This window comes from Vipera berus, assembly GCF_964194415.1.
Source record: "Vipera berus genome assembly, chromosome: Z".
Taxonomy (NCBI): domain Eukaryota; kingdom Metazoa; phylum Chordata; class Lepidosauria; order Squamata; family Viperidae; genus Vipera; species Vipera berus.
Genome location: NC_138205.1, coordinates 10,678,456 through 10,692,331, shown reverse-complemented (window position 1 = coordinate 10,692,331; position 13,876 = coordinate 10,678,456). Strand labels below are relative to the sequence as shown.

Genomic DNA, 13,876 nt, shown 5'->3' with positions numbered 1-13,876 from the left:
AAGCTGAAGAGCCAGCGTTTGTCCGAGGACGTCTCCATGGTCATGTGGCCAGCATGACTAGATGGCAAAGGCGCCCGTAATGCTGTTACCTTCCCACCATAGTAGTCCCTATTTTTCTACTTGCATTTTTACATGCTTTCGAACTGCTAGGTTGGCAGAAGCTGGGACGAGGAACAGGAGCTCACTCTGTTACGCGGCACTCAGGATTCGACCTGCCAAACTGCTTTACCTTTATGTCTAGCATGAGGAACACTTCTTTTGGCTACCCAACCTGGTCATTGTTCCATTCTTTATAACTTGATAGGATTGGCACAAAATGTAGGCAAACTTGCCTGTGAATTTCAGATTATTTTACATTTTAGTATACTCTTGGACACAGATATATTTGGACAACAAAGGTGACAAACAAGCAAGTCCTGGAGACATAACACCAGACATGTGTGACTGGCTCAAAGTTGACTCAGCCTTCCATCCTTCCAGGATCGGTAAAACGAAACAAGAGAAAGCCCAAAATAGAAGCCAGAAAGAACCAGGTGCCACATTAGCTGGTTAGATGCTTGGAAGATTTTTTTTTTAAAGATGAGTTCTAAGTGCCCATCCAGGTGCTACCTATATTATCTTTAACACTTAGTATAGTTTAAGAATGAGCAAAATATTCCAGGCATAAACAGCTTTCCTGACCAGCTTCAAGTTGACTCAGGTTTCTATCCTTCTGAGGTTGGTAAAATGAGGACCCAGATTGTTGGGGGCAATATGCTGACTCTGTAAACCGCTTATTAGAGAGTGCTGAAAAGTACTGTGAAGTGGCATACAAGTCTAATTGCTATTGCTATGTCACTAGAAGGAAAAAAAAATCACAAAACTGCATCTCACATTTTTTTGGCCATGTCATGTGGGAGATTCATTAGAGAATGTAATTATGTTGGGAAGAGTTAGCAGTAAAGGAAACCAGGCTGCCAATGAACACAATAACTGGACTCCATCAAAGCTGACACACACCAGAGCATAGAAAACTTCAAAGCAGTGCAAGATTGGAAGATGTGGAGAGATCAGGCCCATAGAATTGTCAAGAGTCAGACATAACTGAATGGATAGCATTATCATCATCATCATCATTACATATATTACATATAAGAAATTAATGCATTGCACAATTTACAAAACCAGTGATTTATATACCAATTGCAAATAATACTTACTAGCAAAATAAAAAAAAATGTTGAGAATTTTAGAAATTTTATAAGAACAGGTGAGGATAAAAGAAAGAAAAATGACTGAAAATTGTTAATTATAAACCAAATAACTCCAGTCAGTCAATCAATTTATGACCATATTGCTCAAATCTCTTTTTCTTTGCCCATTTGTTAAAAACACAAAAAAAACCACTCTTAATTCAGATGATGACAAACAAGAAAGAAAAGCAATCCATTACTATAAATTAAAATTTGTACTAAATTTGTGATGACTTTAAGCCAAAAATGTTATACTAACATAGGTCCAAACAGTATGTTCCAACACCTAAACTACTTCTTTAGAAACAAGTCAATTATAGCCAATCCTTACAATATTGAACATTTATTAATAGAAATGAAGCAATATTTTCCAGGTTATTAATCTGACATATACTACACAATTGTTAATTCTATTCTTACATTATCTTAAATGAAAAATGTCTGTAATGCATTGTGGTCCCTTTTTCTGTTTTTTCCCCCCAGGATATCTCTTTGGGGTCTTTGACAATGGAACGGTAAGAAGAAGTATTGGTTTTAAGCCAGATTTTTCCACCTTGATGCCCTCCAGATAAATTGTGTAATCATAAATAACCTTCTCCAGCTAATGCAATACGTCTGGAAGAAATCAAGTTAGAGAAGATTGCTTTGTAGAGTGAAACAAAAAAAAATGGATTAGTGATCAAATAATTTGCTTTAAAAAGAAATTGAAAAATCTTATGAAATGACACTCTTTTCATTTGTGTTGGGGATCATGATGCAATTTGTAGATTCTAGAGATGGAAAAGCTGGCAAGCTCAAATATGTTAATCTAACAGTGACACAAAGGAGAATGTGTAAGAATTACAAAGGATTTGTGGAATTGATAACAGGTATCTTGCAAGGCTTAGAGGTTGATAGGATGATCCGTGTTTGCCCAACTCTGTATCACAGAAGACTCAAAGATGTATAAAGAAATGTTAGAAAATTTAGTAACCGACATCTTGATGGACATGCTAAATAAGCTACGTTTGTTTTACAGTGGAATCTGAGTTCTTCTATTAGCAATCCTTGTTAGATCATTCTGAACATGTTTCATGAAACATGAAGAATCTTCTAAGACTTCTTCTCATTTCCACTTATGTACTATGTTTCCCCCAAAATAAGATGCAACCAGAAAATAAGCCCTAGCATGATTTTTCAGGATGCTCGTAATATAAGCTCCACCCCCAAAATAAGCCCCACTTAGGATAGTCAGCCAGATGTATGCTTTAAGTACCTTATTTCCCTGAATATAAACCCTAACTGGAAAATAAGACCTAATCCATCTTTTGGAGCAAAAAATAATATAAGACCTGGTCTTATTTTCAGGGAAACATGGTAGCCATCCATCTCACACATGTGGCTGTAACATCAGGGATGTTGAAGTAGTCTAAATGCAGAAGCTGCAAAAGTTAAGTAGCTATTTTTATTAATATATGATAGCAATTTGGTTTATAACACGTAGCATGTTCTCAAAGATTTGATATATCAAATCTAGTTAGAGCTGGCAGATCTTGAAGAGCAGCTGGGTTGGATTAGTGCTTAAATGGTAACCATCAGGAGATGGCAAAACTTTAACCTAGACAGACAATCAGATATCTACTCTCTCTCTCTCTCTCTCTCTCTCTCTCTCTCTCTCTCTCTCTCTCTCTCTCTCTCTCTCTCTGTGTGTGTGTGTGTGTGTGTGTGTGTGTGTGTATGTGTACATACATATGTATGTAAGACAACTCACTTCTGTCTTGTCAAATTCAATATAGGGATACATATCATATTCCAAAGGATTCATCATATTAGAAGAAGTTTGAAAACGTTTACCTCTTGTACCTTGTTTGAATTAAATTCTCAAGTAGCCTAGTTTCTTCTCCACATTGGATTTCAGGTGCCGTGCCCCCAGGAGTCCAGATGAAGACTTGGAAGGTGTGGATGAGAAGTTTTTCCAACTGATTGAACAGCTGAACTCCCAGAAGTGAGTTTTGTGGTCAATGAAAAGACAATCAAGAGGTTGGATTGGTTAGGTAAAAATGAAATCAGAGGAAAGATCCTCCTTAGAGGTCCTTAGAGATGAAAAATGTCTCAACTTTCTAACAGAGGTGTCAGCTCCAGAACAAGTAGTATCAAAAGATATTGTGTTCCATGACCCAAGCTCCATTCTTTCAACTTGGTGTGGAACTTTGTAAGGGGTGCAGTTTGCATCATGATGTTGCAATGCACATTTCCTCATTCCCTTATCATTGCAATTGTTGATATTTCCTCTCTGTGATTTTACTTCAAAACATTTTGGAGAGGGAACTAAAGTTCTAGCAATTATTGTGCTAAATTTCAGACAAGGAATCTCCAAAACATCAAAACTGGAGACAGAAAATTTTGTGTGCTTGCTTACTTCTTTGACAAGGCCCAGTTTTAAAACAATCAAGGATTATCTTTAGCAAATAGGGATGAAGAAACAGGGAGGAACAAATACTATGGAGGGCATGCCTCAAGAAAGTGACAGTTGATCTGTGGGTGTGACATTTTTACACTATGGCTTTAATACACTGGAAATCTCAGTGAGTTGGGACATCAAGAAGTGTCCTATTGTTGAAAGGCAGTGGAACAATGCTCAGCAGAAAGGTCTTCTCAAAATCCACATTTGTAGGGGAAAAAAATTATGGCCTGTTTCTCTTATTTTTTTCAGTGGAGGGGAGATTTCCTAATCTTAAGGGTAGGACTTCATTTTTACAATGATAAATGTTCCACTACTGGAAATTAAAAAGCAAATGGAAGTATGAGAAGCACGGGGGATCATAGGCTTCCAGAATAAGGAGTATGTAACCAGAGGGGACCTTTGTAAATTTATATCCTTTAGCCATCTTGGTATTAAACCCCCCCCATATTAATACCATAGTCCACTATGAAAATTCTCTTCTTCTTTGAAGGAATTGAGAAAGCAATTATTCCTTAATTAGACTGAAGGAAATATATTAGAGCAAAAGGGTCAAAAACAACTCTCTGCAGCCAAGTCTCTGCAGCCAACTTGTCACAGCCAACTCGCCATGGTCAACTTGTTACAACCAATTTGTTACAGCCAGCTTACCAGGGATAATTTTCCATGGCCAACTTGCTGCAGGACAATTCAACACTGCATTAATTGTTCCATTCTGTTACTTTTATCATTGGTGACCACTTTTTCATCTAAATTATTGTAACACTTCTATTTCTGGATTGACTTTCTTTGTTTTATAATTATTGGCCATGGTTCCACTGAATTTAATTTTACTTTTGTATTTGTTGAATTGTTCACTGGCATGTTGGCCATGGTGAATTAGCTTAGTGAGTTGGCCAAAGTAAGTTGGCTGTGGTGAGTTAGCCATGGTGGGTTGGGCACAATGAGTTGGGTGTGGTGAGTTGGCCATGGCAAATTGTCCCATTCTGGACCAAGATACAACAAATTTGGTTGGGCAGCTACAGAAATTGAATAAATAAATATTATTTATTTTGTGGATGTTTTATTGTTTTACTCTCTTTTAAATTATTTTACAGGTAGTCCTTAATTACGACCACAACTAAGCCCAAAGTTTCTGTTACTAAGTGAGATAGTTGTTAAGTGAATTTTGCACATTTTATGACCTTTCTTGCCACAGTTGTTAAGTGAATCACTCCAGTTATTAAGTTAGTAACACAGTTATTAAGTGAACCTGGCTTCCCCAATGACTTTGTCAGAAAGTTGCAAAAGGTGGTCCCATGACACTGGGACACTGCAACAGTCATAAATTTGAACCAGTTAGCAAGTGTTTGAATTTTGATCCTGTGATCATAGGAATGCTACAACAGTTGTGAATGTGAAAAATGGTCTTAAGTTTTTTTTCCAGTGCCATTGTAACTTCAAACAGCCACTAAATTAACCATTGTAAGTTGAGGACTACCTGTAATTGTTTTAAAATTTTAAACTTGTAAGCTGCCCAGAGTCACTTGGTTGAGTTGGAATAGTGCAGTGCAGTGCAGTGCAGTACAGTACAGAACAGGACAGGACAGGACAGGACAGGACAGGACAGGACAGGACAGGACAAGACAAGACAAGACAAGACAAGACAAGACAAGACAAGACAAGACAAGACAAGACAAGACAAGACAAGATAAGATAAGATAAGATAAGATAAGATAAGATAAGATAAGAAAGATAACAGAGTTGGAAGGGACCTTGGAGGTCTTCTATTCCAACCCCCTGTTCAGGCAGGAAACCCTGTACCATTTCAGATAAATGGTTGTCCAATCTCTTCTTAAAGACTTCCAGTATTGGAGCATTCACAGCTTTTGGAGGCAGGTTGTCAATTGTTCTAAGTGTCAGGAAATTTCTCCTTAGTTCTAGGTTGCTTCTCTCCTTGAATAGTTTCCATCCATTGCTTCTTGTCCTGCCTTCAGGCGCTTTGGAGAATAAGTTGACCCCCTCTTCTTGGTGGCAGCCCCTGAGATATTGGAACACTGTTATCATTTCACCCCTCCTCCTTCTCTTCATTAAGCTAGACATACCCATTTCCAGCAGCTGTTCTTTATATGTTTTAGCCTCCAGTCCCCTAATCATCTTTGTTGCTCTTCTCTGTACTCTTTCTAGAGTCTCGACATCTTTTTTTTACATCGTGATGACCAAAACTAGATGCAGTATTCCAAGTATGGTCTTACCAAGGTTTTATAAATTGGTATTAACATTTCCTGTGATCTTGCTAGAAAATGAATGAATGAATGAATGTATGAATGAATATTGTCATGGCAATTGGTGGAAATCTCTCTCTAGGTGTGCTTGTTCTCTTTTGTGTAGGCAATGGAAGAAATCCGAAGACTTCAACTGCATCACATTGTACTTCAAGCAGGAATCTCTGGAAAAGGAGGTAAACTATAAAAGGAGTGGGATTCCTTCTTTTTTTAAAAAATATATTTTATTCTATTGTTATAAGACAAGCATAATACATTATATTATTTTGATACTGTGCTGTCTTACAGTATTAGCTGGAGATTATTATAACACTTTGTTTAGATTTATACCATTCAAGCTAAAAAGTTATTAAATCAATATTAACAATTATTTAAAATGTTGATGTTGAGAAGCAGGTAAGCAGGAATTAAATAAATAATCTGGTGGAGAGGAGAGTTCTACTGCAAAGGCATTTCTCACAGTGATCTAAAACCAATGTTTATGTTTGCTGATTATAATTTCTCTCAATTTTCCTGTTTTTTTCCCTTTCAGTACCGCCTCTCACCACTACCATCTTTTAATTACTATACGGCTTGCAGTTTCCTGGTCTTTGTTTCCAACTTTCTCATCCAGATCCTTGTTGTTTATAAGTAAGGAGGAATTGGGTGACAGGGGAGGGATAACTAGAGGTGGTCCTGTCTGTTGAGATATGAATACTTAAAAATGTGGCAAAGCATATTCACAGCATGCATGCTTAGGAGTGCAACTCTAAGGCCAAAGCCTTAAAGTTCCATAATGTTCTTTGGATTACAGTTCCCAGAATCCTCCATTCAGTATGGCCATAGGAATACTTTTAGTTCCACTTTTGTGGAGGGCACCAGCTTGGAGATGTTTGGAACTGAACATGTGGACTGAAATGAATAATAGGTTTGTCCTAAGTCACGCTGGGAGAAAATTATTAAAGACCACTTTCCACTTAAAGATCTGTGTAGCAACCGATATATGAGACTGAAAATGAATGGGTTTCTAGCTCTCATGGATGCTCAAGTAAATTTGAATCTATGATTTTGGCAAGACATGAACCAGCAGAGAATATCAGGAGGTCATTATTTCAGTGGGTGGTTCTTCTTCGAGATCAATAAAAGCAAAAATAAACATTGAATTACACAAATGCCAGCCAACTGGATTCCTTGTTTATTCTTTCCATCCAGAACAGAAGCATTGGGGATCTCCTATGGAATTTCTTTCTTCCTGTTTCTCCTCCTCCTTCTCACCTGCTTTGCTGGTCACCTGGCGGTAAGTCTCTGGAGGGAATACTTCAGAGGAGAAACTCATGCAGATCTTTAATCAGGCAATGAGCAGGGCCATGATGCGATGGTGTGGTTTTGTAACCCTGACTGTTTGGACCACAGCTTCTGCAGACAAATTTAAAAGATGCCCATATTCTTGGGATTGGTTGGAAGATGTTTCTAGGGTTGGATTTAAAGTTGTAATCCCAATGCAGAGCAAGTTCATTTTTGAGAGGTATCAAAAGTATTTGAGGTCTCCTGTGTCTTCTTCCTTGGACTCAGCAGAGCTGAGGTGTGGGCACAATTCTACAGGAGAGATGTGAGTGAAAGGGGAAGTCATCTCTTACTCACAATCCATATTTGTCTTTCTTAGTTAAAAATACAAACAGGAAGGTGTATAACTTTGGGTACTCAGCTCCTACTTGGGAGAAGTAGTTTACAAAATCCCCACATAGATGTTACATAATCAGACTTAATTGTCTAAATGCTTCCACAAAGCTGTTATAAGGACATGGTTTGCCAAAGTTGATAAGATGCTCCCTTATAATTGGGTCCAAGGGAAAGACTAGACATATGCAGTAACAATTCTTTTTATTAATTCATTGTATTTTTCGCTCTGTATCCTTGATTTTGATTGTATTGATGGGTACCAATAAAGGGGAATATTTGTAGCTGAAGGTTGTAATCAGGGGCCCTTGGTGCTCTCAGAGCTTCTTGCAGTCATTTCTGCTAATCTACACTAGCACTGATGATGTTAGTTTGGATAATGAAACATCTGCAAGAAAACAACCAAGCTCAGAGATCACCAAGGACTCCTCCTGTATTGATGGGTTTTGGCCATTCTTTTTAATGTGAGCTCCATTTTACTTTGTTTTGATTTGTTTAATGAAAGGCAAAGTACAGTTCCAATACACAAAACAAATATCAAAATAGTATAAACCAATTTGGCTTTTTTTCTGTTCGGAATTATTATTGTTATTTTTTAAATAGACTTTTCAATGTCAGGAGAAGATTGATGGAATAGTGAGAGAAAGGAATCTTAAGATTTTGGCTCTATGGATGCTTAGCACATTGATTTGTGCTTAGAGTGTAAGACGCCCTGAGTTTTCAGAGAAGGGCGGGATATAAATGGGATTAAATAAATAAATAAAATATATCATTGACATTTTTTCTCCCTGCACACAGAAATGTTTCCTGAAAGGCCCCAAGATCTTCTATTGGGTTCCATCCATCTTGGCCAATGTTTGCACTCAGCCATGGCTACGTGTCTCCTTGGGTATCATCACCATTCTTGTGGTTCTCACAATGTCAGTGTTGAACTTGGTATGTTGCTAGTGAATGGGAAGGAGAGAGAAATAGAATATTTGGGGGAGGAGGAAGGTTCAAGATATCTGGGAAGAACTCCTTGTAGCACAAAACAAATTAAATTTTAATCTGGATCTGTCAGTCAGTGGTAAGAGTCTTCATGGATGAAACAATGAATTGTATTAGCTACATGTCTATGGAGATTCTCAGTCATCTAGGTCATAGTTGTCCCAAAGATGCTGTTTCACAAGGCAACTGGACTTTCTTGTTTTTCTTTGAAGACATTTTGCTTCTCATCCAAGAAGCTTCTTCAGCTGTTTTTCTTTGAAGATGTTTCACTTCTCGTCCAAGAAGTGTCTGTCTTCAAAGAAAAACAAGAAAGTCCAGTTGCCTCATGGAAAAGCATCTTTGCAAAAATTGTATTAGCATTTTTTTTTTCAAAAGAAAAGTTTCTTCCATGTTGTACTTGAGTACTATACATTATATTTTTGCCATTGGGATCACAGAAGTTTGCCGCTGCCTTCTTTCAAGATGCTTTGTCAATTTCCCAGTCTTGCCTATACCTCTGGGACCTCCTGTTAGTCTTCCATCTAAGGTTCACTCAGTCTAACCCTGTCTTAGCCAATGTTCCTAGATGTGCAATCAATTCAATCTGCATGGGGGTAAAAGAATTGATTCTCTGGCCTTTGCTCCAGTAATCTGAATGTAAAAGATACTGGAAGGGTTCAGGTTGAAGGAGTCTTGAGTATCCTCCAATGCTCCCTCTCTGGCCATGGATAAAGGCCACTGTGGTATATTGCTTTTACCACATTGATGCTATTCCTGAGAAATAGAAAAGGGTTGTAGAATCTCTGGTAGATGGCCAAATCTTAGTCATGTTTCTTTTCTGTTATCTAGTCCACATCAGAAGACTTTCTGTCCCCTCTTCCCTTCTAATATGCTCTCTAATTCTGCTTTCTAGTTTTTTATGCCAGAGACCACATGCTTTTTGAAACTTGAAAATTCTACCTTATCAGGCATGAATACTATACAGGAATTCTCTCGGTTTAACTCCCTCTTCAGTGTGCCGGTAAGGTTGAGCTCTTTAATCAATTCTCTTTTTCTTTTCTTTTGATTAATGGACCTACCAATCTCACCAAAAAAACTTCTCTTCTTCCTCCTCCTGTTCTCTCTTTCTCTCTTTCTTCTCCCTCAGTATTATATCTACTGCTGTGTCCTGGGATTTCTCTCGTGTTCCCTCTTCCTTCACATGAACTTCGAGCTCAAGTTGACCATGCTGATACTTTGCCTTGTTGTCTACAATGTGCTGTTCCTTCACACCCATTCCTGGCTCTCTGACTGCTATGTCTCTCAGCTCTACCGTAATCAAACTGCACGCAGGTAATTAGCTCTCATGGAGCTCTCCCAGAATAAAAGCAGAAGTAAAGACTACTAGTTATCCTTCTCTCTTAGTTTTCCTTTCTACTTACTGGGTTGGATGGACTCCCATTTTATTTTATTTTTCAATTCAATTTTTTTATTGATTTTAATGCAGTTCAACAGTACTTATTTAACAAACGCATTGTCTGAGTTTATCATTCACTAATACAGACTAAGTTCCTAATCCCTAATTTCTCCAGCCATAGATAAAATAAGTCCCAAGTTTGAAAATATTCTGTTTCTTCTTTTTCTTTCAACTTCGGAGTGAGTCTGTCCATTTCTGCAGTCTAGTATTTTTTTTAATTATTTCTTCCTCTGGTGGCGTTTCTTCATTTTTCAATATTGTGTGAACATAATTCTTGCCGCTGTTATCACATGCAAAATCAAATATACACTTTGTTTATCAAGCTTTTCTGGCATTATGCCTCATTAAAAAAAAGTTCAGGTTTATAACCTACATGTTTCCCCAACATCTAGCCAAGTACGTATTTTTGTCCAATACCTCTTTGCTTTAACACAAAGTCCACCACACATGATAATAAGTACCTGATTTATGATTACATTTCAACATTTTCTAACATGTTTTTAAACATTTTTACTAATCTTGCTGGTGGCAAGTACGATCGATAAAACATTTTGTACAAATTTTCTTTATAAGAGGTTGACATTGTCAAGTTATAATTTCTTTCCCACAAATTTTGCCATTTCTCTAGATCTATATTGTAACCAAAGTTTTTTGCCCATGTTATTATTGTTTCTTTTACTTGTTCGTCTTCCATTTTCAAATTTAATAGAAAAATATACATTTTCTTAATTAGTTTTTCATCAGAAGTTAGTAGTATCTGATCAAACGTTTTAATGGAGCATGATATATAAGTGATGCAGAAAAGAACAGCAGAAATGATAAAGGAGATGTAGCAACTTTCTTCCAATGATATCACCATAAATAACAATCACCAGTTTAAGAGCTGGTTACAGAACACTATGCTTTGGGAGGTCTTTAAAGATTATGTATCTAATTATATGGCTTTAAAAGAAAGATTAGAATAATGCTCAGATATTAGTTGAGGTCATTGTCTCTGAAGGCTTCACAGAAGGTCATGATCCAAGAAGAATAGAATGAATATCAATTACTGGAAGGTAACAACACAAGTTTCTTGACTCAGGATCTGTATAAAGACTTCCCCAAAACATCAGGCTAGGGAACTGTTGGAAATCTGATTCTGGATTAGAAAGGCCATTGGTTGCATCCAGGAGGTGTTTTCATGTGTCCTTACAGCATGGCTGCTGTAGAAATGAAACAAATACTCTTGAGATGATGTGATTTTGATTGTTTCTTCTAGATGTTCATTTTTCATGGATCGTGAAGGAAGCATGCCATCACATCCAAGAATTTAATTGGCTTATAGTAAACATTTGGGCTATGTTTAAATGAAAAGTTACTTTGATATCAATTGTTCCTAGAAGATATGAATCACCTAAACTTGATTTCATAGAGGAACAAATTCAGATGATCAGGAACCACTTAGATATTTATCACCTCAGATGGATTTTAGCTATAACTTGTGGAATTGAGTTTATTCCAGTCATTCCTACTTTGTTCTTTTTTTTAAGATGAGAATTAAGGGAAATAGTACTCCTCAAATATATTATTTTTACACACTTGGAAAAAAACTGATTCATACCCTCAAATTATTAAAGATTGGGATAGTATAGATAAAACATTACTGATTTATCTTGTTCATAATATTGTAAAACATACATATTTTTGTTCTGATGTTGTAAAAAAACCCTGAAATGAAACAAGCAAGCAAGGAAACAAAAATGATATGAAACATATATGAAACCGATACAGAGCAAAACTATTTTGGTCAGCTGGCCCTCAATTATAGAAAAAGGAGAAGTACCATCTCTTCTGCAAAATGGGCTATGTAAATTAAGGCATTCACAAGAATCACAAATCCCAGTAAGAGACTACTTTTTTCTTGTCTTTCACTGAGCCTATGCAAGTTCTGCTAACAATGATAGGGAGTGAAGGTTATATCACCTTGACTGATGGATGCCTATGGGCTTTTTTGTGTTTTAAAAGAGTACTACATATGTTGCAGCAATGAAATGATTCTTAGTTCCTCCATCTTTTTTTATCCATGCAACAATCCAATTATTATTTGGCTGTGAAAAGAATTTGGGTGACCACAAATCAAACCTGAGCCAGCAATAGAACATAGAATAATAAAGTTGGAAGAGACATTGGAGGTCTTCTAATCTAACCCCCTGCTGAATAGTTGCCCAGTGTCTTTTTGAAAGCCTCCAGTGATGGAGCACTCATAAATTCTGAAGGAAAGCTATTCCATTGATTGATTGCTCTCACAGTTAGGTATTTTCTCCTTAGTTCTAGGTTGCTTCTCTCCTTGGTTAGTTTCCATCCATTGTTCCTTATCCTGCCCTCTTGTGCTTTGGAAAATAGTTTGACCCCCTAGTATTTGTTAGAGCCTCTCAAATATTGGAACACTACTATCATGCCTCCCCTAGTCCTTCTTTTCATTAGACTAGTCATACCCAATTTATGTAATCATTCTTTGTATGCTTTAGCCTTCAGCCCCCTAATTATTCTTGTTTTTCTTCTCTGCGATGTGATGCAGTTGCTGAAAAGGTAGATGCTATCTCAGGCTGCCTTTAGAGGAGAGGAGAGTTCATATCACAAGAAGCCATTGTACCAACTTGGGACAATGCTCTGACTCCGTTTGCAATGCTGTGTCTATGTCTGGTCATCTTTAATTTATAGGAAAGATGACTGAAGGGAGATGTGATGTGAACATCTTCAATTCTCTGAAGGACTGTCAAACAGAAGTCAGAATAGACTTACTTTCTATTGTCCCAGAGAGTAGGGCCATCAGAATGGGTTGTAAGTGCAAGGAAGAACATTCAGGCTAGATATCAAGAAATCTCTTTACTAGAGGTCTTCAAAACAAGCTCTATATGGTCATTGGTCAGAGATGCTCTAGAAAATCCTGCACTGAACAGGAAGCTGGTCTAGATGACTTTTATGATGCCTTCCAATATTGTAATTCTATGATCCCCTGACCCTGACCACAGAATGGTTAGATGATTATACAATTTTATGTGGTTGGTTGATAATTGTAAAAAACGGAGTAAGACAAAGAAAAAGACAGGACCATGTTAAAGTTTTTTTAAAAAGAGAAAAAAATCTACTGGGAAGTGAAAAGATAACATTTTTTTCTTCCCATCATCTTTCATTTAACGTTGGTCCCTCCCCTCAAATTCACTAAACTGAATAATATTTAATACAGGACTAGTCTGAATAAAGACCCAGCCTGTTTAGAAATGACTTCCCATTACTTTGACAAAGATCATCTGAGGGAAGCAATTGGTATGGTAACTCCAGAGGAACATATTGTGCTCCAGAAGGTCATTCTAGAGAAACAGACCATGAATGATGTTCTCTTTAACTCCATTCTTGCAGGCCTGGGGTGCTGAAGGAGCCCAAGGTAATGGGAGCATTCTCATTCTTCGTTTTCTTCTTCACCCTCTTGGGTCTGGCTAGACAGGTGAGTTCCCTCCAGTTCCCACTTTAATTCAGCTTGTGAAAGCTGCTTTTTTAGTTGTTGTTGTTCAGTGCTCTCCATGTCTCATAAGCGTAGGGCTGGGTGACAATACAGAGCCTGTCCCTCATCTGTAACAGAGAGGAACTTCCTGGTCGGACCAACACATGTACAGGATTGTCACAGAAGCTTTGGGTTGGATGACAAACCTATTGGTCCTGCCAGGAAGTTCTCCTCTATTACAGAGGAGAAGGGGGACAGGCTCTGTATTGCACTCACGAAATGCACCTTGGGGAAGTGGGTTTGGGTGAAATTGCAAGGCAAATTTCCCAATACTCTTTCAAAGTCAGCTCTTCACATCCTGCCATCCTTTCCTTTTTTGTG

General features: G+C 37.5%; 1 protein-coding gene across 1 annotated transcript in view; it reads left to right on the top strand.

Moving 5' to 3' along the window:
- Nucleotides 1-13,876, top strand: part of LOC308677655 (adenylate cyclase type 4-like) — a gene marked incomplete at its 5' end in the record, with an annotated part of 57,134 nt that overhangs the window by 24,469 nt on the left and 18,789 nt on the right. The window contains 9 exons of the mRNA XM_081344268.1: nucleotides 1,716-1,747; nucleotides 3,130-3,216; nucleotides 6,043-6,112; nucleotides 6,469-6,566; nucleotides 7,128-7,212; nucleotides 8,391-8,528; nucleotides 9,472-9,579; nucleotides 9,706-9,890; nucleotides 13,414-13,498. Coding sequence (XP_081200394.1) covers nucleotides 1,716-1,747; nucleotides 3,130-3,216; nucleotides 6,043-6,112; nucleotides 6,469-6,566; nucleotides 7,128-7,212; nucleotides 8,391-8,528; nucleotides 9,472-9,579; nucleotides 9,706-9,890; nucleotides 13,414-13,498 — 888 coding nt within the window. The remainder of the gene's footprint in view (nucleotides 1-1,715; nucleotides 1,748-3,129; nucleotides 3,217-6,042; nucleotides 6,113-6,468; nucleotides 6,567-7,127; nucleotides 7,213-8,390; nucleotides 8,529-9,471; nucleotides 9,580-9,705; nucleotides 9,891-13,413; nucleotides 13,499-13,876) is intronic.